This window comes from Bacidia gigantensis (genome assembly GCF_019456465.1).
Source record: "Bacidia gigantensis strain McMullin 20006 chromosome Unknown contig_278, whole genome shotgun sequence".
In the NCBI taxonomy this organism is placed as follows: domain Eukaryota; kingdom Fungi; phylum Ascomycota; class Lecanoromycetes; order Lecanorales; family Ramalinaceae; genus Bacidia; species Bacidia gigantensis.
Genome location: NW_025408606.1, coordinates 1,357,111 through 1,377,678, shown reverse-complemented (window position 1 = coordinate 1,377,678; position 20,568 = coordinate 1,357,111). Strand labels below are relative to the sequence as shown.

Below are 20,568 nucleotides of genomic sequence, written 5' to 3'. Positions count from 1 at the left end.
ATTCAATGATTTAGACCAGCTCGAGATCTGTGCATAGGCGTGAGCCAAGCTGATATCATTCATGCCAACGAGCAGTCGCGACTGCAGTACTACCTCCATTATCTCGCATGGCAACGCCCTCCCCAGTAACCATAGCTAAGCCAACCCGCTCCAATGGCGTTCTCTCAGTATCAGCCTCTGCTACGCAAAAGAAATTTGGGGGTGCTACTGAACGAAGACCGTCACAGTCTGCTTCACGTCTGAAGCTCGTCATAAGACGACTGCCTCCTGGCTTAACACAGACAGAGTTCGAAGGAGGTCTCGGGGATGAGTGGAAAGTGGGTAGGGGAAAAGTCTCCTGGTTATCTTACAAGGCTGGCAAAATATCTAAAGAGTGAGTCTCTGACATCCCTATATCCAGAGATGTGTGATTGCTCAAAAGACTTCTTTCAGTCCCGCAAAGCCCTCGCGACCTTCCAGAGCATATGTCCATATGACGAATCAAATTCAAATCAACTCACTCTCGGACAAAGTGCGTAACACGTCATTTGTCGACTTAAAAGGTACCACTAAAGATCCATGTCTTCTTGGCCCACCTTCAGTCGAATTTGCTCCTTATGGACGAACACCAAGCGGGAGACCGCGAAAAGATGCTCGACAAGGCACAATAGATCAAGATCCCGAATTCATGAGCTTCTTGGAGAGCCTTACGAATCCAGTCATGAAGGCTGCTACAATGGACCAAGAGGATGAAAGTACCAAAATTAAAGAGAAGGTCACTGTGACACCTCTCATTCAGTTTATTAGGGACAAGAAAGCAAACAAAGGGAAAGAGAATGCAGCAGCTAAAAGTGCGAAGCAAGCTCGACAAGATAAAGATGGCAAGGGTGGAGATGGAAAGGCGGCTGCTCAGCCGCCACAATCTCCTAAGAAGCGAAGCGCTCAGGCGATGAAAGTCGAACAAGTCGCTCGTGATGCAGTGAAGGTACTGAATAAACAAGCTGCGAATACGAAAGTAACTTCGCAAACACCGACAGGCCCCAAACCTCAGACGGTCACTCCAAAGGTGGTACCGAACAACGCTGCTAATGCTGCTTTGGCAAACAAACAACGTGAGAGGGGCAATGTCAAAGCTGCTGCGCAGATGCTACAAAGGGATCTTGGCTTAAGTGGAAATTCTAGGAACCGAGGTGCAAAGCAGGTAATACAAAGTTCTACACGCAAGAGTATTCCAGGAAACAATCAAGCTGCGACCGCGTCTGCTCCAGCTACCACTTCATCCCCACCGACCCCGCAAGCTTCTGCACCAAACAAGGCCGCTGCACAAACACCAGCGAATGTCGTCTCTATTTCCCAGCCAGCGACATTGCAGCCACCTACTGGACCTGCAGCAAACCGTAACCCACCAAGATCAGCAGCGATGCCGCCTGCGCAACCTTCTTCTTCGAAGGACAAGCCGCCATCTTCCACATCAACACAAGCATTTCTCAAGCATGCAAATCCCTCTCAAGGTGTGACTGAGCCTTTGCTACAAGAAGCCTTCAAAGCATTTGGAACGGTCAAGCATGTAGAGATTGACAAGAAAAAAGGCTTCGCATATGTGGACTTCGCGGAGCCAGAAGGTCTGCAGAAGGCCATCAGGGCCAGTCCAATCAAGATAGCTCAAGGTCAGGTGCAAGTACACGAACGCAAGACTGGGCCACAGCTCCAGGCCAAGACCAACTTACGAAATGGTGGGCCCGCGATTAACAACAATAATGTGCGCGGTGGGCCTATGATCGGCCAAAACAATCCACGAGGCGGACCTGCGCCACCTGGTCCTCCCCGCGGTGGACATGGCAACAATCGCGGTGGGCCCGCCCTAGGACCAAGGGCAGGTCCCATGAGAGGGCGTGGAGGAGCTGGTCGGGGTGGTCTCAATACGTCTAATGTCCATCGTGGTAAGGCAGGAATGCCAGGCGCAACGAATGCCTCCACGACAGCTCCTGCGGTGGCTGCCCCAGTATCCTCATCTACGAACGTTTCTGATTCAACCAAGGGTGCCGACACTGTGTCATCTAGGGGCTGAAACACCTCTCTGTTCATGGAAGGGAGAAAGCAGAGCATACGCTAAAAACACAACGGCTGCCTCAGTCGGTGAATATAAGAACATCATTAGGCCGAGAGACAAGCTTGGGGAAGCAGGCAAGACCACCAAGCCGAAGCCGTCTCACGGTAGCTCAACAGCAGCTGCCGGGGAGTGGTGATCGCAAGTCCCCGGCGAGGAGGACTCAAGCGGGACACATGCGGTCGTACGTACAGGTGATGGGCTAACAGGCCGAAATGAACTGTACTGCGAAAGTAGTTCACTTACAATAAGGAGCCGAGATGTACTAGCTTCACCCTGGTGAATGCATTTGATGGCTTTATTTAGTAATAATGGCATTTCGCATTTTCCCACACTGCTCCACCACACACTCAACGTCATTACTCCGTCCCAGAGAAGTCTGAAGGTGCTTTCTAACATCTCAGGGTAAGTCGACCCTTGAAGATGGTCAGTTTCAGAGCAGCATCGATCTACAGTGAAACGAAGCCACTTCCCCATGATATTGTTCTACCAGGCAGCCCAAGGGACAAAGATCCCACATGATGAAATCCCCGTGAAGCCCTATCGCACATGGCGAGTCTCCACGTGCGTCATGGTGGACCCCATGGAGGAATCGCCGTTGCTTATCACCCTCATCTCCCATCCCGTTGGCGCCACAAGCCAATCAGCGGTCCGTAGCCGATCCCTCCCTGTCAAGATCTCGGTCTCCGAAAGCTATCAAGGACAGTTACAGATCTCATGGCATACCACCTCTCTATCACTTCTCATCCTCATCCATAAGCTGAGTCGTGTCGTTGGGGGGAAGATTCACAATAGCAGTAGTCTCAGCCGATGCGGGGACTATGCGCACCCTTCTTGCATGAAACGGATCTCGGCTACGTAGTTCTAGGTTAAAGACGATGGCACGGTAAGGCGAGCTGTGCAGTGCCACACAGCAGAAACACAAAGAAACGAGTTACCGCCGCCAAAAGGGCGGTGCACTCGTGCCGAGCTTCAGCATGATTATGGCTGCTTATGCCTAGCAAAAGGGCTGAATATGCGACGGCGAGTGTCACCTCAGCATGCCAATAAGCACTGCGACAGCCACGTGTAATTTGTCAAGAGGAAATATACTTCGCTACTTAAGAGAGCCAAACAATATTTGACTTTCCCTTCATCTTCACCGCTGGACCAAGAGGAACAGTCTGGACAACGCTCAGCTTCTGCATAAGCGTCGTACAACTGGCAGCTTTGGCTTCACTATGCTGCCTAATCATCGCGGTCATCGCATGCCTGACCCTTCATTCGATCAGAACGTTGAAAGCTTAGACTAGCGAGTTCGGTAGACAGTCCCGAATAGACCACTCAACCCGAGAGTTGAGTTTGACGGGGTGAGGACCGACTTTCTTATTATTATGCGATTCTTGTCGGTGACTCACCAGCTCCGCGTCTTGACCGTGGCAAGGACGCGGGCACATTTGCCCACGCGATACGTGGGACTTTGGCTAGGTAAAAATAATGCCTCATGCCTAAGTACGTCGTAATCGGCTTGTGTAAATTCCCCCATTCTGCGGTACGGCTCATGCCTGAATCCTGTAGATTGAGAGTCAGTAACGTCAGCAGTGTGGAAACGATGACATGCAGAGAACATTCGCCATCAAGCACCGTACGAGTACGCCAGTATCAGCGAATGGGGCATGCCACTTTCTCCGGCATTGACAAGGGAATTAGGGGGCATCGGTAGGAATGGTAAAGGGGATGAGCCTGAAAGATCCCCACAGCCACACACGCACTTCAGGCGTCTGCTCGCTGTGCCCTGCCTACAGTTTCCTGAACTAGTTCCTTTGCGAATTGAGTCGGCGTTCTCTCGTGGACCTGAAAGTCCCCTTCTCGCAAGTCCCTTCGCATGTACCGTTCCAATAAAACACCGGTGAATGGAGACGCACACATGGCGTTACCCCAATATTCTCCGATTATCATAATATGATTATGCTGTAGGAGCATTGGTGAGCATCGTATGGTGTGTGAATAATAAACGAAAGTCTTAAAGCAAGCTTGACCGCCTCGTGTGATTCCAACTGGGCCAGTTGATGCCTTGGGTTGCGCCCAATCCACGCGCGACAGTTCACCACCTGATTACTATTTGTTGCACTCGCTCGCCCCGTCTGTCTTGATCATTACCCTTTGTGAAGGATTAAAGACAGCTCAAGACCCTCCCATCCATCCTGTCGTCTTTCCCCATCGGCCGCACCCTCCACAAGAAGATCTCACTCCACGCCGGATCCCGAAACATCCCCAGAGATTACTGTAAGTCAGGGGTGCCACGCGAAGTCCGCATAACGACGCACGTAAATCGGCGGCGCGTGCGACTTGTACCTATTTATTGTGCGACGCGGCAAAGGGCGTGCTTACCCCGGACCTGCACCTCATCAATAATACGGAGTACACCTTTACTCACAACAATCCTACCATCGTGGCACGTAGGAGGATTATTACTTAAATTCTAGAACCTCCCCGCAACTTCTTGACCGGCCACAAAGCGCACACTTATCGGTTCAAAAGACGCATATTGCTTTGTGTTGAAGTTTTGTCATCATCACTTTGACTAATCCACTTGGACCGAAGACTTGGCACTATTTACTCACATCATCGATTATTAGCCGGAAGCCCGCGACGTGGGCATAGCATGCTATAATACATGACACAACCTGTCATTTCATCATCCCATCACCACGCCACTGGTACTGCGACTTCCATAAACACTCGACTTCTCTATCGGCTTCTCAACAGAATGCGATCCATCATACTCTCACCACCAAGCGATATGCTCGCGTCATCATACTCGCCACCACGATCACGGTCGCGTCGCACTGGATCTTTTCCTTCTCTCGCCTTCGCCATGGACATGCCTCTCAAGGCCACACCATCACCACCTTCGACCAGCTCCTCGTCTTCCTCCTCAGCCTACTCTTTGTCACTCACACCAACCTCGTCGCGCTCCTCGACCAGCTCTTCCACCCTCTCTGATGCCTCCTTCGCCTCCTTGAGTCATCCCGACTGGCCCAAGAGCGAGACACTATCCGCACCCTCGTCACCATCAGACCGAGGCATGGTAGCAACAAGCACAGTGTCGGGCTCACAAGCGACCTGCTACATCACCGATGAGGATCTGGATGACCTGGAGAACCTTCCTCTATGGAACGGCATCAGGATACCCGATCACTTTGCCGCACAGGGCTATGGCCGTGCACCACCTCCACAACCTTCGGAGAGGGAACTACCTCCTCTTCAAATCGCGCAACGAAGGTCGGTCGTCGCAAAGCCGGCAGGCCGGAGGAGAAGGAGTAGAGAAGCTAAGAAGAAGGTCGTCATCAGTATGAGCCCGATCGCGGAGGAGTAGAGTGGCAACCTAATGAGCTATGACTGCATATGTTTTCTGGTGAGTCGTTTTTCTCCAAAAGGCAATGTGACAATGCTAACGCGGAAACAGGATGAGCGATTCTTTGAGCGACTTGCAAAATGTGATACCCCTTATTAATGAATTACGAGCAACGATATTGTGATACCCAATGATACCCACTGCCGCGAAGACCAACGGCGATCTTTTTTGTTTTTGATATCGACGACATCATTCAAACCTTTCATTTTGATGAGCGCGTGCATTGGCAGCGTCCAGCCTTTAGTTTAACGCTTTCGACATTTTTCTCACCAAGGCGTCGATCACATCGCACAGCACCCACAGCCTTATGGACACAAGTGCCGCTGTCACCGAGGTCTGACAGTCTGTCTAGACAGTGACAGACATCATCACGAAGACTGAACGGGAGCACAGCGTATCGCTATATCAGTCACATCCAAAACCAGAGCGATGCGACAATGTTGCGACCGATCAGCATGGCCGAGTCTCGAATGCGGTGCCAGCGCACGATGGATGCGGACTCGGAGGCTTAATAAGAAGTGATGAGAAATGAAATTAGAACAGGAGTGGCGGGACCAGGTCAGGAAAGGGTTGAAATGCGCGCAATTTCAAAACGCGATCGCCCTCCCTTGTCCTTACCCCCGTCTCTCCCGGCGGCTACGGCAGAAGCAGGCCCTAGACTATGGGGGGAAGAACGGAGCGACTTCTTGACTGAATCTTGTCTGTTTTTGGGCATGACTGCAGGAACGCTATCAAACGAGTTGCATGGTGAATGCCGGTGGCTGTCTCCAGTGCCCTCGGTCAAGATGTTGGAGGGCCGTTGAGTCGCGGGGGGAGGAGCAATGCGCAAACAGACAGCTGCTTGTATGATTTTCAGAGGCGACGACGAAGATGCAGCGCCTAGATAGTGTCGTCGATCAGTGATCAGAAGCGCTTAAACAAGATCTAGCCACAATAATGATTATCAAAATACAACGTGAAAATTGTCAACCTATTATTATCATTTGTGACTTGATTTGGTTGTGCAATGGTTCTGGGTGATTTTCGCTGTTTTGGGGGTATCCCACGGTCGTAGCCGTAGCGAGGGCCCGTAGTTTCGCCGCCCCGATCCAGATTCCTCCCTGCGCTGGCGTGATGCATTATGCGGGGTTCACAGGGATGAGCCTTATCAGGCTCATCTCAAGCCTCTCGCGTGCCTCGCCCATGGCTCTGGAATACCCGTCCCAGTATTTGAGATATTCATAGCCAAACGACAATCGCATTGTCTTTTCACGACAACCACTCCTAAAAGACGAAAATCCTATGGATTTATAAAAAGTAAATCATGCGAGGCTACTTGGCCTCCTTGCCGTCTATGGACTCGCGGAACCATCGATACTTGCCCTAAGCGCCCCTACTTGCAGCTGCTGAGGCCAATCAGGCTCCGAAATGCCTCTTTTCCTGCATAAGCGTTCGACAAGGGACATAGTGCCTCCTCTGTCTAGCCAATTGCATCCTCATTCCTTCCTCACCGTACCTGAAATCACACGCTCTGCATCACAAGCGTGTACGCCAACAGTCACAATCGGTCGCTTCACCATGCTCTCCTTCAAGTCTCCTCGCCAGCCTCAGCCAGGCGGCCTGTGCCAATTCTTTAGCTGGAGCAAGAACAAACGGCATACGAGCTTGACGAGTAGGGGACCCCAGACGCCCAAAGTCAACCTATCTGCAAATATGCTCGAGGTTGATACTCTACCTTGGTTCGTCCATTTCGCTGTTTCGGGCTATCGATCACTCCTCACTACGCCTCTAGACCCTCCCGTCAGCATCCCATTGAATCTCTGAATCCTTCTTCTTGCCCATCAATGCCAACCCGCCGCAGTCACGGGGTTTCGACACGCCTGACCTCGCCTTGACCTCGTCAGATATCGAGGGTCAAGCGCCGACTGCTCTTTGGCTCCGCCATCGGAAAAGCTTCGAGTACCTGCATCGATTGGGAAAAACCCCGGCATCATTTCTATTCCGAGATTAATCTCAAGCATTCTCATGGCTTGTTCCTGAAACATATATCTCTCAGCCCTCTTTTCACCCCCCCTTGCAGCACCTTCCATCTGCTTTCGTCGGCTGCGCTTTTGCTACCCCTCCTTCGTGCATCTTGCGCCCCAAGACGTGCATGAGGTCGAGGGAGAGCAGGTGCTAGCCGCGAATTGACTTGCAGACGCTCTTGTTTCACTTACCCACACCAACCTCCGTTTTACGAACATTACCTGCAGCAATCCTAGCGACTGTCAAACCTCCTTACATCCCACGCCGCGCATGGCTCTCCTACACTAGAAAGCCCCTCCATCGATTCGAGCAAGGGCGCGCCCTCCAGCACAAGTTTTCGAATAGTTGCAAGAGCAAGGGCGGGCTTCGTCGCCAGGGAAGACCTCCCCGCCATGTCCCTAGGACGCTTGGCGAGGCAGCATTCATCCTCATCAGCTGGGTCGAGATATCGCAGAGATATTCGACCAGCGACACCGATCGATCCTCGGACTGAAGACAGCGATCTTGAGCCCTGTGCAGCAACTGGATCTTCGTTCTTATACACACAAGGAACTGCCATTGTGGTCCTCCATCATGATACATTGAAGCTTGCCAGGCGCTTCGAGAAGCACCATGAAAAAGTTTTGCTATTGGCGGTCGACAATGTAAGTGACAGAGGAACGGGAAGGTACTGCGTCAGCTACGATGCTGGCTTGACTGCTATTGTGTGGGAAATACAAACGGGTGAAGAGATATCGAGATTCATATCATATGAAGCTTTGAAGGTTGCGGCATGGATGAGGAACGGAAATATTGCTTTTGGTATGATCTGCGTAAGATTTGAGAGGCTTCGCACTTACAACCTACAGGCAATGCCCAAGGAAGTATTGTGGCCTTCGAGCCACCAACTTCAGAACATATATCTGCGAAGACAATCTTCGATCCTATTACAGCGATCGCGCCCGCTACGGACTGTCAAACATATGCCCTTGGGTCCGTACCTGTGTCAACGGGGTGTTAATCGAGCAATCCACTAATCGATGTCTAGTTACAAGAATGGATCTATTCTCATCGGCACCATGCAAGTCGTACCTGGCGCGCAACCTGCTTTCAATATTATTCATACGTTGACCACTCAGCGCTCGCCGTCGCCTATTGTCAATTTAGCTTGGCATGCATCTTCTACTAAGCAAAAGTCTGATATGCTTGCCTCCCAATTTGCTGATGGAGATCTACGGGTCTGGAGCGTTGCGAAGCCAGCTACTGCTGAAACGCCTAAAACTATTCGTATTCTGAAGAGAGGTGATAATGTTGAGCTTGGGGTCAATTGGTCTGCTTGGTCAAAGAATGGAAGGGTCATACAGTACCAAGACGGGTACGTGCATTGTGCAATTTGTGCCGGTTCCCTTGTCCTTTACTGACCTGGGGCAATTGTAGGGAGTGCTGGATATGGGACGTCAGGACCAAGCATGTCGCTTTTGAACCAATTCCAAGCATTGGTGAAGTAAAAGGGCTTGCTAATTATGGGCCAACCGCAACACTCTTCACCCTTTGCAAAGACTTTACGATACGGCAGTATGACCTATCACCACCTCAATTGGTCAAGGAGAGGCAATATCTGCCGATGGATCCTCCGTTGGCACCCCACAAGTCAGCACGATCTCAGGGCCATCATATACCAGGAACTGCACCTCCGATGCCTGTCCGGCCCCCTCTCGACAGTCTGAGAGCAGCAGAGGTCCTGCGACACTGTCTACGATTCAACGGAACGCGGGCGATATGTCGGCAATAGAGCAAGCCCAACGAGACCGGTCCACACTGTCAAGTCCCGTTTCCACAAGTAGTCGTGCGGAATCGATGAGTACCACCTCTAACCGTTTAGGATATCCACGCCACCTCCCCTCCATCTCCACTCGCGCAGCAAGCGGAACGACCTTTTCTACGGCATCTCCTTCAATGATTGGTCGGGAAAGTACGTTCTCCGGGGGCACCTCGTTCTATCCTTCGACAATGTCGATCACATCTTCCGGGCGTCGATCGAAGAACTCTCGTCTACGGAATGAAGTAATCAGGAGTCCGGAAGACGCTTTTGTTGATCTGTTTCCACGAACACGCATTCGGCTCGCCAACATGGCTTATGAGCCAGCTCAGCCCATAGATCAGGAGAACATGACTACAGACGAATTGCGGAGGCGAATGCTGAGCATTGTGTTTGGTTGGGAAGACGATATCGAGCCCCTGATCAGGGACGAGCTGAGCTTTCATCAGCCTGGGTCCACCAGCGCCGTATTGCTATCGAAATGGCTTGGTGAGGTTGATTCAGATATGATGGCGTCTGCCATTGCTTCGGGTAATGTCAGCTCATCAGACTGGATGGTCCTCGCTCTAAGTCAAATGGGAGGTTCTAATCCAATGGGCAAAATGGGTCAGGCTTTTGTGCAGAGGCTGCTCCAGCAAGGAGATTTTCACACATCAGCTACTATCCTCCTCGGTCTTGGGGATCGAGAGGATGCCGTCGAAGTTTACGTGGAAAGATGCTTTTTTATGGAAGCTATTCTATTGACATGCCTCATCTTCCCCCTGGACTGGCAGCGACAAGCCCATCTGGTCAGGCGATGGGGAGAGTTTGTGGTTGAAAACTCACAACAACAGCTTGCCATTCGATGTTTTACCTGCACCGGCGTCGAGCCACCAATTCCATGGGGCTCTCCGTCCCCGAGAGTGTTGGACTCGTCCTCCCAAGCTCCTTCGACCATCTCAAGCATGCTCAGCCCACCGTCGTCACCTCCCCTCGACAGAAGACCAACACAAAGAATGACCGCGAAGAATTCTTCGCTCAAGGTCATTACATCTTTTGAAAATACCAAAAATCAAGCTCAATGGCGGTTCGGAGGCGCGGAACCTCTCTCGATCGATCGAACTCCGACAATGGCTCCTGGGATTACGCCCATTGCCGAGTCTGCTATATCTGAGGGTGCAACACCCGGTGGGTTTATGTCCCGTCGTGCAGCCACGCCTGGCGGCTACCGACAGCGACTGCCTTCTATTGGGGAGACCCCAGTGGACGTGAATGTCCCTGCCTTTCCAAGGCCTTCGAAGCTACCCACGCCCGACAACTCCGGCTCGGACTTTGAGAGAGAACGAGAAAGACTGACGAAGTCGCAACCGGCCCAAGCGCAGAGGCAGCAATCGCAGGTGGAAGATCTCCCGCCACTCCTGAGCTCTGCAAGATATACCCCAGTAAGCACACCTATCAACAAGACCCCTAGTACGGCGATACCACAGACCTCAATACGAACAACTGTGCTGCCAAACCCCGCGCAAGATGCTTTCACCGCCTTTCAAGAGAAGCAGTCTCGGTCTCGTCAGCACTCGAAGGACCGTAAACCCGAGGGGCTCCATATACGCATGCCTTCGCAGGAGCAAATACAGACAACTTCGTTTGTCTCGAAGGGCGATATCGTCATGGGCTCGTCGGAGCTTAAGACGTCCAACACACTTAGCTCGGCATACTCAGGCGGCCTCAGGACTGGCAGAAGTGACACAAGCGCGAGCGCGAAGAGTCCTTCACTCAGTGGTGCGAGCTATGGAGCTTCAGCCAAAAGTCCGAGCGTTAGTGGTCGGAGTATTGACGAATACATACGTAGTGTAGATGCCGCATCGAATCATTCTCGAAGGTATAAGCACAAGAAACGGCAAGAAAGTAGAGAAGGACGAAGCGAGCGCAAAGCGTTGGATGGCCATCGACAGAGCGAGCAGTCTGAAGACAGAGGAAGAGACGGCAGGAAGTACGTCCGACCTGCTAAGCGATCTCCGTCTTCGCCAGTACCAATGTCACCAGATCATTACCAGTACGAAGCTGAGGGATTACCAAGCGATGCCATTACGACTAGTAGCGAGAGCAAGACTGCTCGTGATGCTTTTGGCGGACGACAAGTGAGCCAAAAGTATCGTTCCGGTTCAAAAGTGTCAGAGCTTTCGGAGAGAACGATCCGCAACCGGTCGCCAAGTGGTCAATTGGACAGCCAATACGCAAGTACAACACACAGCAGAGTCAGCAGTCGCCAACAGAGCCCACGAGGAAGGCTTGAATCGAAGCGTCGAGGACGAAGTCAATCAAAAAATCGCGCAGGCTCTGCAGCAGGGTCGCCACCTTCTCCGCTCCCATTATCTCCTCGAACTGGGACTTATCATAGCAGCGATGACGAGACTGATCCATTCCGCATTGTAGCAGCCAACCGTGAACGGATTAGATCCAGACATCGGAGTGGCAGTAGGCGGCCTTCAGATCGAGGCGTCTCCCGTGCTTCGACTGATCGCCGAAGGCGTCATACAGAAGCTCGCTCAGCTCGTGCTTCCGAAATTGATGAGCCACGCTCTGCTGTTGAGCCAAGGCGCAATTCTGATCAGCTCGTAAAGCAGACAGAGGCAGCTGGCCGTGGTTTTACAGCCCAAGAGGTTCGGCGGAAGGAGCTTGCCGCCAGGGAGCTTGAGGCGCGGCGAGAGTCTTTGCTCAGAAATCCAGAAGCACCACCAATTCTGCGACCTGAGGACGTCTCAAGGCCGAGCCCGTTCGGTCGTGCACAGACAGACTTGACCAACAGCCCGTCTAGCTATCAACGCTCAGCCACCTCGGATCGGTTCCCACCAAACTCAGCAAATTCCGTGTATAGCGATAGAGGCAGCCGAGCAGGAGCAGCGACAGTTGCACCATCATACGGTCTACCCGCTACGCCTCGAGCTATGCGCCATCCAAGATATGACAGTAAGGATACCGACAGCATCCCCGCTGTCCCGGAAATTCCTGGAGACGTGCAAAATATTCCCGAGTTGTATTATGCTGGAGGTCCAATGCGCGACATACCTCGCTCAATGTCCGCTCCCATTCCTGAACAGCCACGTCTTCCTATGCCTGAACATTTGCCTAATCATCCCGCCTTTCACAGGGGTCTGAATCCAGAGAGGCGTCCTAGCCAATTTCAACCCCTCGGAAGTATCGGGCAGCATCGACGAAAGGGCTCATCGGACGCGAATGCAGCGAAGCACCCACCTGTTACGGCAGGTATCGATGAGACCCTCTACGCCGACAGCCACCCCTACAGAGCAAGCGAACTAGCTCCTCCTCCACTCCTCCCAGAACTCCAGCACCTGAACATGCAAGCCCCACCTCCACCACCTCCGCCCCCGCCAGCACCAAGAGATCCCGAAAACAGCTCTCTAAGCAGCAACAGTAATGTCGGCGCCATCAACATAGTTCTCGACGACGAACCAGGCGACGAAGCAAATGTTGTGGAAGTTCCACCCGCCCCGCCAGCTGTCACGGCGCGATCCCCGCCGCCTCATTCAACGCGCTCGCCACCTCCGTCAGACGGCGGCGCGGGAAGTCAACACAAGCGGGGCAGGAGCGAAAATTTCAAGAGCGGATTCAAGGGTATTACGGGACGGCTGAGGAGCAATTCTCGCGGAAGGAATGCAAAGGGAACGGAGCAACTGCAGCAGCAACCGACGCCTAATGGTCCGAGTTCGTATGAGAGTGTGCCGCCGCTATACTTCTAGATATATCGCCTTTAATCCCATTCGACGTTGAATTCTTTTGGAATCACGACGCTCTCTCACTCACATGGCAACGTAACCAAATTCAACGTCCTTGGCAACTCGGTTTTCCTTATCCTTCGTTATGAGTCTGTCTAGGGTACCAGTCCCAACAAACGATTTTGGCACAGCGACGGCGTCTTCATTTCATCCTTACCATTCTTGTCAATCCTTGACTCTCACAGGAGAGAATATATTCGTGGATAGTGGCTTGTGTCGAGGACAGTGAGCATTGATATGATATGGGTTTGTGATGTTAGCATTGGGTGAGCGAGCGAGCGGTATTGCGGTAAACGGGCCAAACATTCAAGGAAGAGGGTGGCATGGGTAAGGGAAGCCGGCATTACTACAGCTTCGAACAGCCTCACGGCACCGTGCGTGTGTATGGCTTTTGTACTTTCTTACTCGAGGTGTGACTATGAGCTTCTCTTCTATTTGGCGAGGATATGTAATTCAACTTTATGAAGACTATGATTCTCTCACCCCGACTGCTCCGTCCTCCCCCTCCCCTTCGCCTCCCTCTTCCCCGTTCACCTTTCCACCGCCACCTTTCTCAATAGCAACCTGCCCCCCTAACCCTTCAATCCGCCTCCGTTCCGTATCTTCCTTCAACCGCTCCGTCTCCCGCCTCATCTCCTCCATATTCCACCCCTCACCACCGCCATCCTCATCTCCATCACCGTCCTCACTCCCTTCACTCTCGCTCTCCCCTTCACTCTCCTCCCACCCCCCAGCCTCAAACATCGCCCGTCCCGTCGCGTCCTTCTGCCTCCTCGCCTCCTCCTCCGCAGCCCGCTTATCCAGCCTCTTCGCCTTCCACTCCGCAAACGTTTCTTCCGTCACCTTCGTCCCCTCCCCAACCAGCTTACCCCTCTCTATCTCCAGAAAATCTTCCAGTGTAAGTGTATTCAGCGGACTCTTATCCATCAACGCCTTTTCTGCGGCGCGCTGCTCTTTCGTGCGCAGGATGAAGCCCGGCGGTAAAGAGTGTCGGTACATGCATTTATCGCCGCCGTTTGGACAGCTCCAGAACCAGCCGTATTTCCCCTCCTCGACGGCGGAGATGAAGAATTTGCAGATTTTGTCCGTTGTGGCGCGTGGGTTTCCGTGCTTGGAGAGGACGACTTGGCGGAGTTTGGCTGGTTGGTTCCAGTGGTGTTAGCATGTCCAGTCCATTTCCCTCGATACGTAAATAGATCCTCCGTAGGCACGACAGGGTCTCAGAGGGTAAAGAGGCATTAATGGAAAGGAAAAAACTAACCCTCATCCCACTCAGCCATATCCTCCTCCTCCTTCTTCTTCTGCTCCTCTTCCCCACCCTCGCCTTCCTCCTCCCCGTCCCTCGTATCCGTATACAGACTCCTCTTCGCCCCCCTTCTCCCCACATCCAAATCATGACTGAATTTACACCGTTTCCCCTTCTCGCAGTTGCCCGACTTGAAGAATTGACACACCACCGTCTTCGGGTCCACGCCGAACGGCACTTTCTGCACTTGTATCGGTTTAAATAGTTCAGCGGCCTCTTTTTTGGCTTGCTCAGAAGCAGCTTTTTCTTTTTCGCGAGCGGCTTTTTCGGCCGCTTTGCGTTTTTGCTCGGGCGTTTGGGCCTGTGAGGTTTGTTGCGCAATTTGAGCGATGGTTTTTTGGGCTTGGGCGCCTTTTTTCTGTGGAGGGAGGGGGGTTAGTGTGGTAGGATTGGGAGGGGGTGAAGAGGGCAGGTAGGTGTCGTTTGATCTTTTTGAAGGGGATGTACGTTTTTCATGCCAAAGGTCTGCGATTTGGGTCAGTGGGAGCATGTAGAGGGGGCTATGGGCAACATTTACCTTGTCCACTGCCACCTTCTTCTCCTTCGGCTGCTCGCCTTTCCCTTTCTTGGGCGGCATTGTGAGGGGCGGTCGGACGCTTGGATTAGGTGGATGTCTTTTCGTCTGATGTCGTTGACGGTCGTGCAAAGGGGGCAAAATGTAGCACAGATCTAGAAAGTACTCCTACACAATCCAAAATTGCGTATGAATTGAACTCGGTGGTTGTTTGTAAGATCGTGCAAGTGGCAGTGAGTCCAGCCTCGATTGCCATGTGCGGCTGGCCCGACTAGCGCCGTATATTTGCGGACAACTCTCACCTGTCACTTCTTTTATTCACTTTCTCGATATTACGACTACAATTGCATTCAACTGACTGCCGATCAATTGACTATCACACCTTTGCAAAGCTGTGACCTCTGCCTCATTCTCTGTCGCAAAACTTTGCGCCATCGACCCATTCTCGAAGCCTCCTTAATAGCGCCAATCACACCAGCAAAAGACACCTACTGATCAACCACCACTCTCGTTAGAACACCTCACGCTCTTCTCAGACCAATCACCGTTTCATCTGTTCAGAAAATCCTTCGCCTATCACTCAAACACAGAAATGATCTCAGACGACGGGCTCAATTCCCTAGCCATTTTCCTTGGCTCTATCTCCATGCTTCTGGTAGTACTATATCATTTCCTGGAGGTGAACGCGAAGGACTCTCCGTCATCCGCTGTGACAGCTGGACTACAGAAAGGACAGAAGGCTGTGGGCGTGGGGAAGGGGGACGGGAAGCATTCACGGGCGGGATCGAAGACTTGAGAGTGCTAAAGGAATGAAGTTCATTAGGTTCTACTGTACAATTGAGGGATAAGGTGGGCGAGGGTTTGTGCTGGGGAGGCGGAAAGCTGGCTGGGAAGAGAGGGAGGTGATGGGGACGGGATGATTGGGTAATGGTGAATTATCCAAAAAATAGATGAGCTGTGTACGAGAAAGAAAGAGAGTAGAGGCGGAGAACGCAACTCGGTCATACGAAAAGATTCGAATATGGCTATGATCTCCATCGGGAGATGGAAAGCTCATACAACCTGAATTAAAGCTTCATTTGAGATGCTTAATGATAGTGAAAAATGAAACCAACACCTACCATACTATCATCCTATTCAACCCCCCTTCTTCTCGCCTTCACTCCCTTCTCACCACTTCTCTATTCCCGGCCTCAAGTCCACCTCCCAAGTCCACCCCCGTCCTATCCTGCCCATGCAACCACCAATACGCCTCCGCGATGCCCTCTGGCCTAATCTTTCCCCCCTCTGGCAACGCCCACTCTTTCGTCCGTGGAATATCAATCACACCATCAATAATCGCGTGGGCGACATGCACGCCCTTGGGTCCGTACTCCCGCGCCAGACTCTGCGACATGGCACGCACGGCGAACTTCGGTGCCGCGAAGATGGAGAAGTTCGCGGAGCCTTTGACGGAGGCGGTGGCGCCTGTGAAGATGAGGGTGGGAGGGCCGTGGGATTCTTTTGGTGGGGTAGCGGAGGCAGAGGCGGGCGTGAGGAGGGGGAGGACTGCTTGGGTGAAGTTGAATGCGCCTTTGCTGTATTTGTGTCTTAGTCAGCTTTGCTGCTCTTTCAGTAGAGTAGACAGAAGCAATCGGAGATCAAAGGAACCTACACAGTGCCTGCCCAGCTCCCCTCCAAATCCGCCTCCGTAAGCTCGAGGAATGGCTTCCTCACAAAGCCCCCGCTGGCATTGTAGATCGCCGCAGCGGCCTTCACGTCGTTGCCATACTGCTTTTTCACGGCCTCAATGCAGGACTTGACAGAGCTGGAGTCCGAGACATCGGTGCTAACACCAAAAGCGTCTTTTCCGGCGTCTTTGAGTTCTTTAACGAGTGGTTCGTAGTTCTCAGGCTTGCGGGAGAGGAGGACGACTGGGTAGTTGCTGGCGAATTGGCGTGCTATTGCTGCGCCGGTCTGGAGGATTTGTGGTCAGTCGTCGTTGTATATAGTAGTAGGAGTCGTCCGCGAAGGAAGCTGGTACGTACGCCTGGTCCAACGCCCGCGATGATTGCAATCGATTTCGACATTCTGGAGGTGACCTGGGAGGCTATGGAAAAGAGACGAGTGGTAGGGTGCATGTGTTTGGCTCAATGGTCAAGGAGCATGAACCCATGATCTGGACATATATATGCGGCTCTAGTGGGGTAGCGTTCAATAATCATTGAATTCCGTCATTTGCAGACGTCGAAGTTGGTTGGTAAGCGATCTCGTGCTTCGGCGCCATGTTTGCCGACTGCAGCAATATACTTCTAGTTCGGATGAATAGACGCAAAGCCGAATAGGCAATACTGGCATACGATACAGTGGTCACTGGGAAATTGCGAATGCAAGAACGGGATAAGGAAGAAAGAAAGCGTCCGCAAGGGCAGGAAAGGTGAGCACTAAGACGTATACTATTAATTGATTAGTCTAAGCAATGCAATCGTGCTTTGCACGCTCAGCATGCGCTTCAACTCGCAACTGTGATCTCCAACTTTTGGTCAACTTGCTATCGTATAGCATCCAATACATCTCATTCGTCAAGATGGTTCCCCTCTGTCCTCCATGTCGTCCGAACATATCTCTCCACTAACTACCTCAACCCACTCCTTCATTTCAATGTAAATCGCATCACATCAAGCAAGCTTTCTCTTTCGAGCTCATCATATCACTAACCCCCAATCTCTCTTTGTCGCCCCAAACCTCAATCACCCACTCATACCACACTCCCCGTCCATCAGTCTTCCGCCACATGCTCACAATCAATTCACCCCCATCAGGCGCGTACAACGGCGTCTTCAGTGGAAAGAATATTGGGAACCAACTCATCATGTTGGAGCTTTTTTGCTCCATTGTGAGAGGGTTGGTAGAGAGCTCCACGGCTGGCTTGTTGGCTGAGGCAGGATAGAGAACACTTTCGAAGTAGCCTGCTAGGCCATGACAAATTCCGCGGTTGGTTAGGGGGAAGGTGAGAGAGGAATGGCGGTTGTTGTGCATGTTAGATGATGAGGTGTTAGTAGAGTTGTGAGCGTGGCTGAAGGACCATGCCTCGTAGATTGTTGGCGGAGGGCTTGACATGAAAGAGCTAGCACGGCTACCTGATGAGGGTTGTCTAGCGTCAGTGGTTGGTGAGGTTGAGGAATCAAATGGGCCGGAGATAGACTGCTGTTGTCTGCTGAGGTAGTCAAAAGACTGTAACAGGACGACATAGGGTGTAGTTGACGCTGACGGGTCAGTGATTGCTCTCGCAGCGATGTCGGCGTGTAACCTTGGAGCCGCTATGGGCGTCAGGTAGGTAGAGTATGATGCAGGAATGGAAATGCCATTTGTAGAATCAAGCAGATGAACAATACCATCCAGACATTCTGGGGACAGTTCGTTGTCTCCGAACGATCCCAGAAGCTCAGAGATGACAATGTTGATTCGGTAAGGCTGAGAGTCGCGTGAGCTCTGAGGAGCCCCGTTGACCAATGTCGACGCCCCTTCATCCAGTCTTTCAGGCCCTTTCCATTGTCGCATGTCGGAACTTACAAGACGGACTTGATTGTTCCAGAAGACGGCATTTTGACGCTGGAGCATCACACATGCATTCGGATTCTTCTCCAAAGCCCAAAGTTCAATCGGCACGTTCGTCGCTTGACTTGCATTCAAAGCTCGAGTGACAAGTGGGCCGCGGCCAGCTCCTACAACAGCCACGACCACGGGTTGGCCTTGACTGTAGGGGGCTTATTCTGGCTTCGCCAGTCATTCAGAGCATTCGATATTGCTTGCTCGTAAAGATCGTATTTCACAGGGTCCTTCTCGAAAACCTCATAAGTCATACTCTCAAGATTATCTGTCAAGGGTTGAAGAGGCGCTTGCAAATAGTCCTGGTAACCTTCACCTTGTACTTCGAGATATGTCTTCTTCGGCTGCTCTGATTGGAGCCAGCGAAGATACCTGATGTGAGCAAGTGGATCATACCGCTGAGGCGCCAACTTGGTAGACCTGCGTCGAGCCTCATTCGCTTGGGCTTCACTCGGAGTTGGGAAAACGCCTGGAGTTACTTGTCCCGAGCTGCTAGTCGTCGTGAGCGTTTCACTGGATATCGGGTCAATCCCGGTCAGCAAGATGCAAGGCGCATGGCGGAGACCCATGTATTGATTGATCAGCATCCTATGATTTGCTGTCAAGCTTGGATAGCCTGAAGGGTTGGGGTAGAAGGTTGATGCATCGATCGAAAGAATGCGCAGGGGCTCAGACATCCATCGCAGACAGACATCTGAAGGAGGGAGTTTGCGAGGTATCACAAGATCTGGGGCTCTTATCAGCCTCCAAATTCAACGAATGCGTACAGGAGCAGCAGGTACGGCACCCTTAGGATGGGAATTCGCGAGGGGTCATTTTGAGGATCCAAAGAGTAGAGAAAAACTTAGGGATGTTCGTTTGAAAGGAGACGCACGATGTCATTCTTACCTACAAGCAGTCTAGCATTGTACTTGCAGATGGACCTGATTGTATCCCATGCATCCCAGCTGCCAAAGAAGTTGTGCTTGCTTTCCCCGTCTGTCAAGGGCGGAGATGGTACCTCCGCGTTCTTGAGGTACTCTTGTCTGCCTAAAACGCCGATGCTGCTATCAGAGGGTCCCTGATTCTCGCCACTATCCATCAATGGCGTGCAAATCGAGAAATGGATATACGCTCCAATCTCTAGTGCTTCCTGTATGGCATTGGCATATTGTACGAGACCATCTTTCCTTTTGCTGTACGTCTGTGGCGCAGGTACAACAAGAGCATTAAGACCACAAAAGGCTGCGAATGCAACTTCCATTTTAAAAATTTGTCGTGATATGTTGTGAATGATCGGATCGGGGGAGCATAAATCTATCCAAGGACTTACGACTCCCAGCAATTGGGGTGTAATGGTCTCAGGCGCAAGATATGTATCATCCTTGGTCAAAGGAGGCACAATTGGCACAGATGGGCCGGAGGAGCTTTCGGCTGGGTCACCGTATAGGGTACTGGAAAGCAAAGCTCTCACCCGTGCCTGAAAGACGTCTGTAGTGATGGTAGTCGTCAATGTATTGTACTGGCTGCGGAATTAGCTAATTTGCGAAGTAGGAAAAGCTTTCGTTCATACATACATCACAAGCTTGGGCTTCACTGAGAAGTATGTGAGTCACTGCCGTACGCTTGACATCATCATGGCATATATAGAAGGCAGGCATCGCTTCTGCCATCGTTGACGAGAGCAGGACAGAGATGGTAGAGGGATTGAGGGAAAGGCACATAGAAAGCGTCAAGTCATATCGCAATGAGAGCAAGGGAACATCGAAGAGGCCATTGTCCTCATAATGAGAGTCTTGTCGCTCACGAAATAGATAAGCAATTCTACCAGGCTAAATGGTGTGAAACCGTGGATGTTTCGTGAGCAAGGTTGGTTGGTTGGTTGGTTGGTTGGTTGTATTCATAGTCCGACCCAAGCTTATTAAGCTTATGCGGCATTCTATCTGATTGGTCGGCTCTATCTCGACTATAATCTAAATATACGTGGAACTGTAAATACACTTCTACATAGTAGTTGCCTTCGCGACAACGTCCTTTAGTGTATACTTGCAGCTCAGCGCTCAGCTAGATATCCTATTACCTACTATCGCTAGCAACTACTTGCTTATATAGCTTAATATATT

At 51.7% G+C, this 20,568-nt stretch overlaps 6 protein-coding genes across 6 annotated transcripts; 3 read left to right on the top strand and 3 right to left on the bottom strand.

The window, feature by feature from the left end:
- Nucleotides 1-107: 107 nt before the first annotated feature.
- On the top strand, nt 108-2,047 carry KY384_007889 (uncharacterized protein; the record flags this gene model as incomplete). Its single annotated transcript, XM_044816378.1, has 2 exons — nt 108-373; nt 433-2,047. 2 exons carry the CDS (start codon nt 108-110, stop codon nt 2,045-2,047), a joined length of 1,881 nt encoding a protein of 626 aa, XP_044667018.1.
- A 6,402-nt stretch (nt 2,048-8,449) lies between these two features.
- KY384_007888 (uncharacterized protein) lies at nt 8,450-9,258 on the top strand (the record flags this gene model as incomplete). The annotated part of the gene is made up of 3 exons (XM_044816377.1): nt 8,450-8,463; nt 8,515-8,841; nt 8,904-9,258. 3 exons carry the CDS (start codon nt 8,450-8,452, stop codon nt 9,256-9,258), a joined length of 696 nt encoding a protein of 231 aa, XP_044667017.1.
- Nucleotides 9,259-9,422: 164 nt separating this feature from the next.
- Nucleotides 9,423-13,022, top strand: KY384_007887 (uncharacterized protein; the record flags this gene model as incomplete). Its single annotated transcript, XM_044816376.1, has 1 exon — nt 9,423-13,022. The coding sequence occupies one exon, from the start codon at nt 9,423-9,425 to the stop codon at nt 13,020-13,022; it is 3,600 nt and encodes a 1,199-aa protein (XP_044667016.1).
- A 400-nt stretch (nt 13,023-13,422) lies between these two features.
- Nucleotides 13,423-14,941, bottom strand: KY384_007886 (uncharacterized protein; the record flags this gene model as incomplete). Its single annotated transcript, XM_044816375.1, has 3 exons — nt 13,423-13,515; nt 13,542-14,197; nt 14,320-14,941. The coding sequence occupies 3 exons, from the start codon at nt 14,939-14,941 to the stop codon at nt 13,423-13,425; spliced, it is 1,371 nt and encodes a 456-aa protein (XP_044667015.1).
- Nucleotides 14,942-16,037: 1,096 nt separating this feature from the next.
- Nucleotides 16,038-16,947, bottom strand: KY384_007885 (uncharacterized protein; the record flags this gene model as incomplete). The annotated part of the gene is made up of 3 exons (XM_044816374.1): nt 16,038-16,455; nt 16,533-16,834; nt 16,906-16,947. The coding sequence occupies 3 exons, from the start codon at nt 16,945-16,947 to the stop codon at nt 16,038-16,040; spliced, it is 762 nt and encodes a 253-aa protein (XP_044667014.1).
- Nucleotides 16,948-17,530: 583 nt separating this feature from the next.
- On the bottom strand, nt 17,531-20,118 carry KY384_007884 (uncharacterized protein; the record flags this gene model as incomplete). The annotated part of the gene is made up of 4 exons (XM_044816373.1): nt 17,531-18,539; nt 18,587-19,193; nt 19,355-19,967; nt 20,023-20,118. 4 exons carry the CDS (start codon nt 20,116-20,118, stop codon nt 17,531-17,533), a joined length of 2,325 nt encoding a protein of 774 aa, XP_044667013.1.
- Between the last annotated feature and the right edge of the window lie 450 nt (nt 20,119-20,568).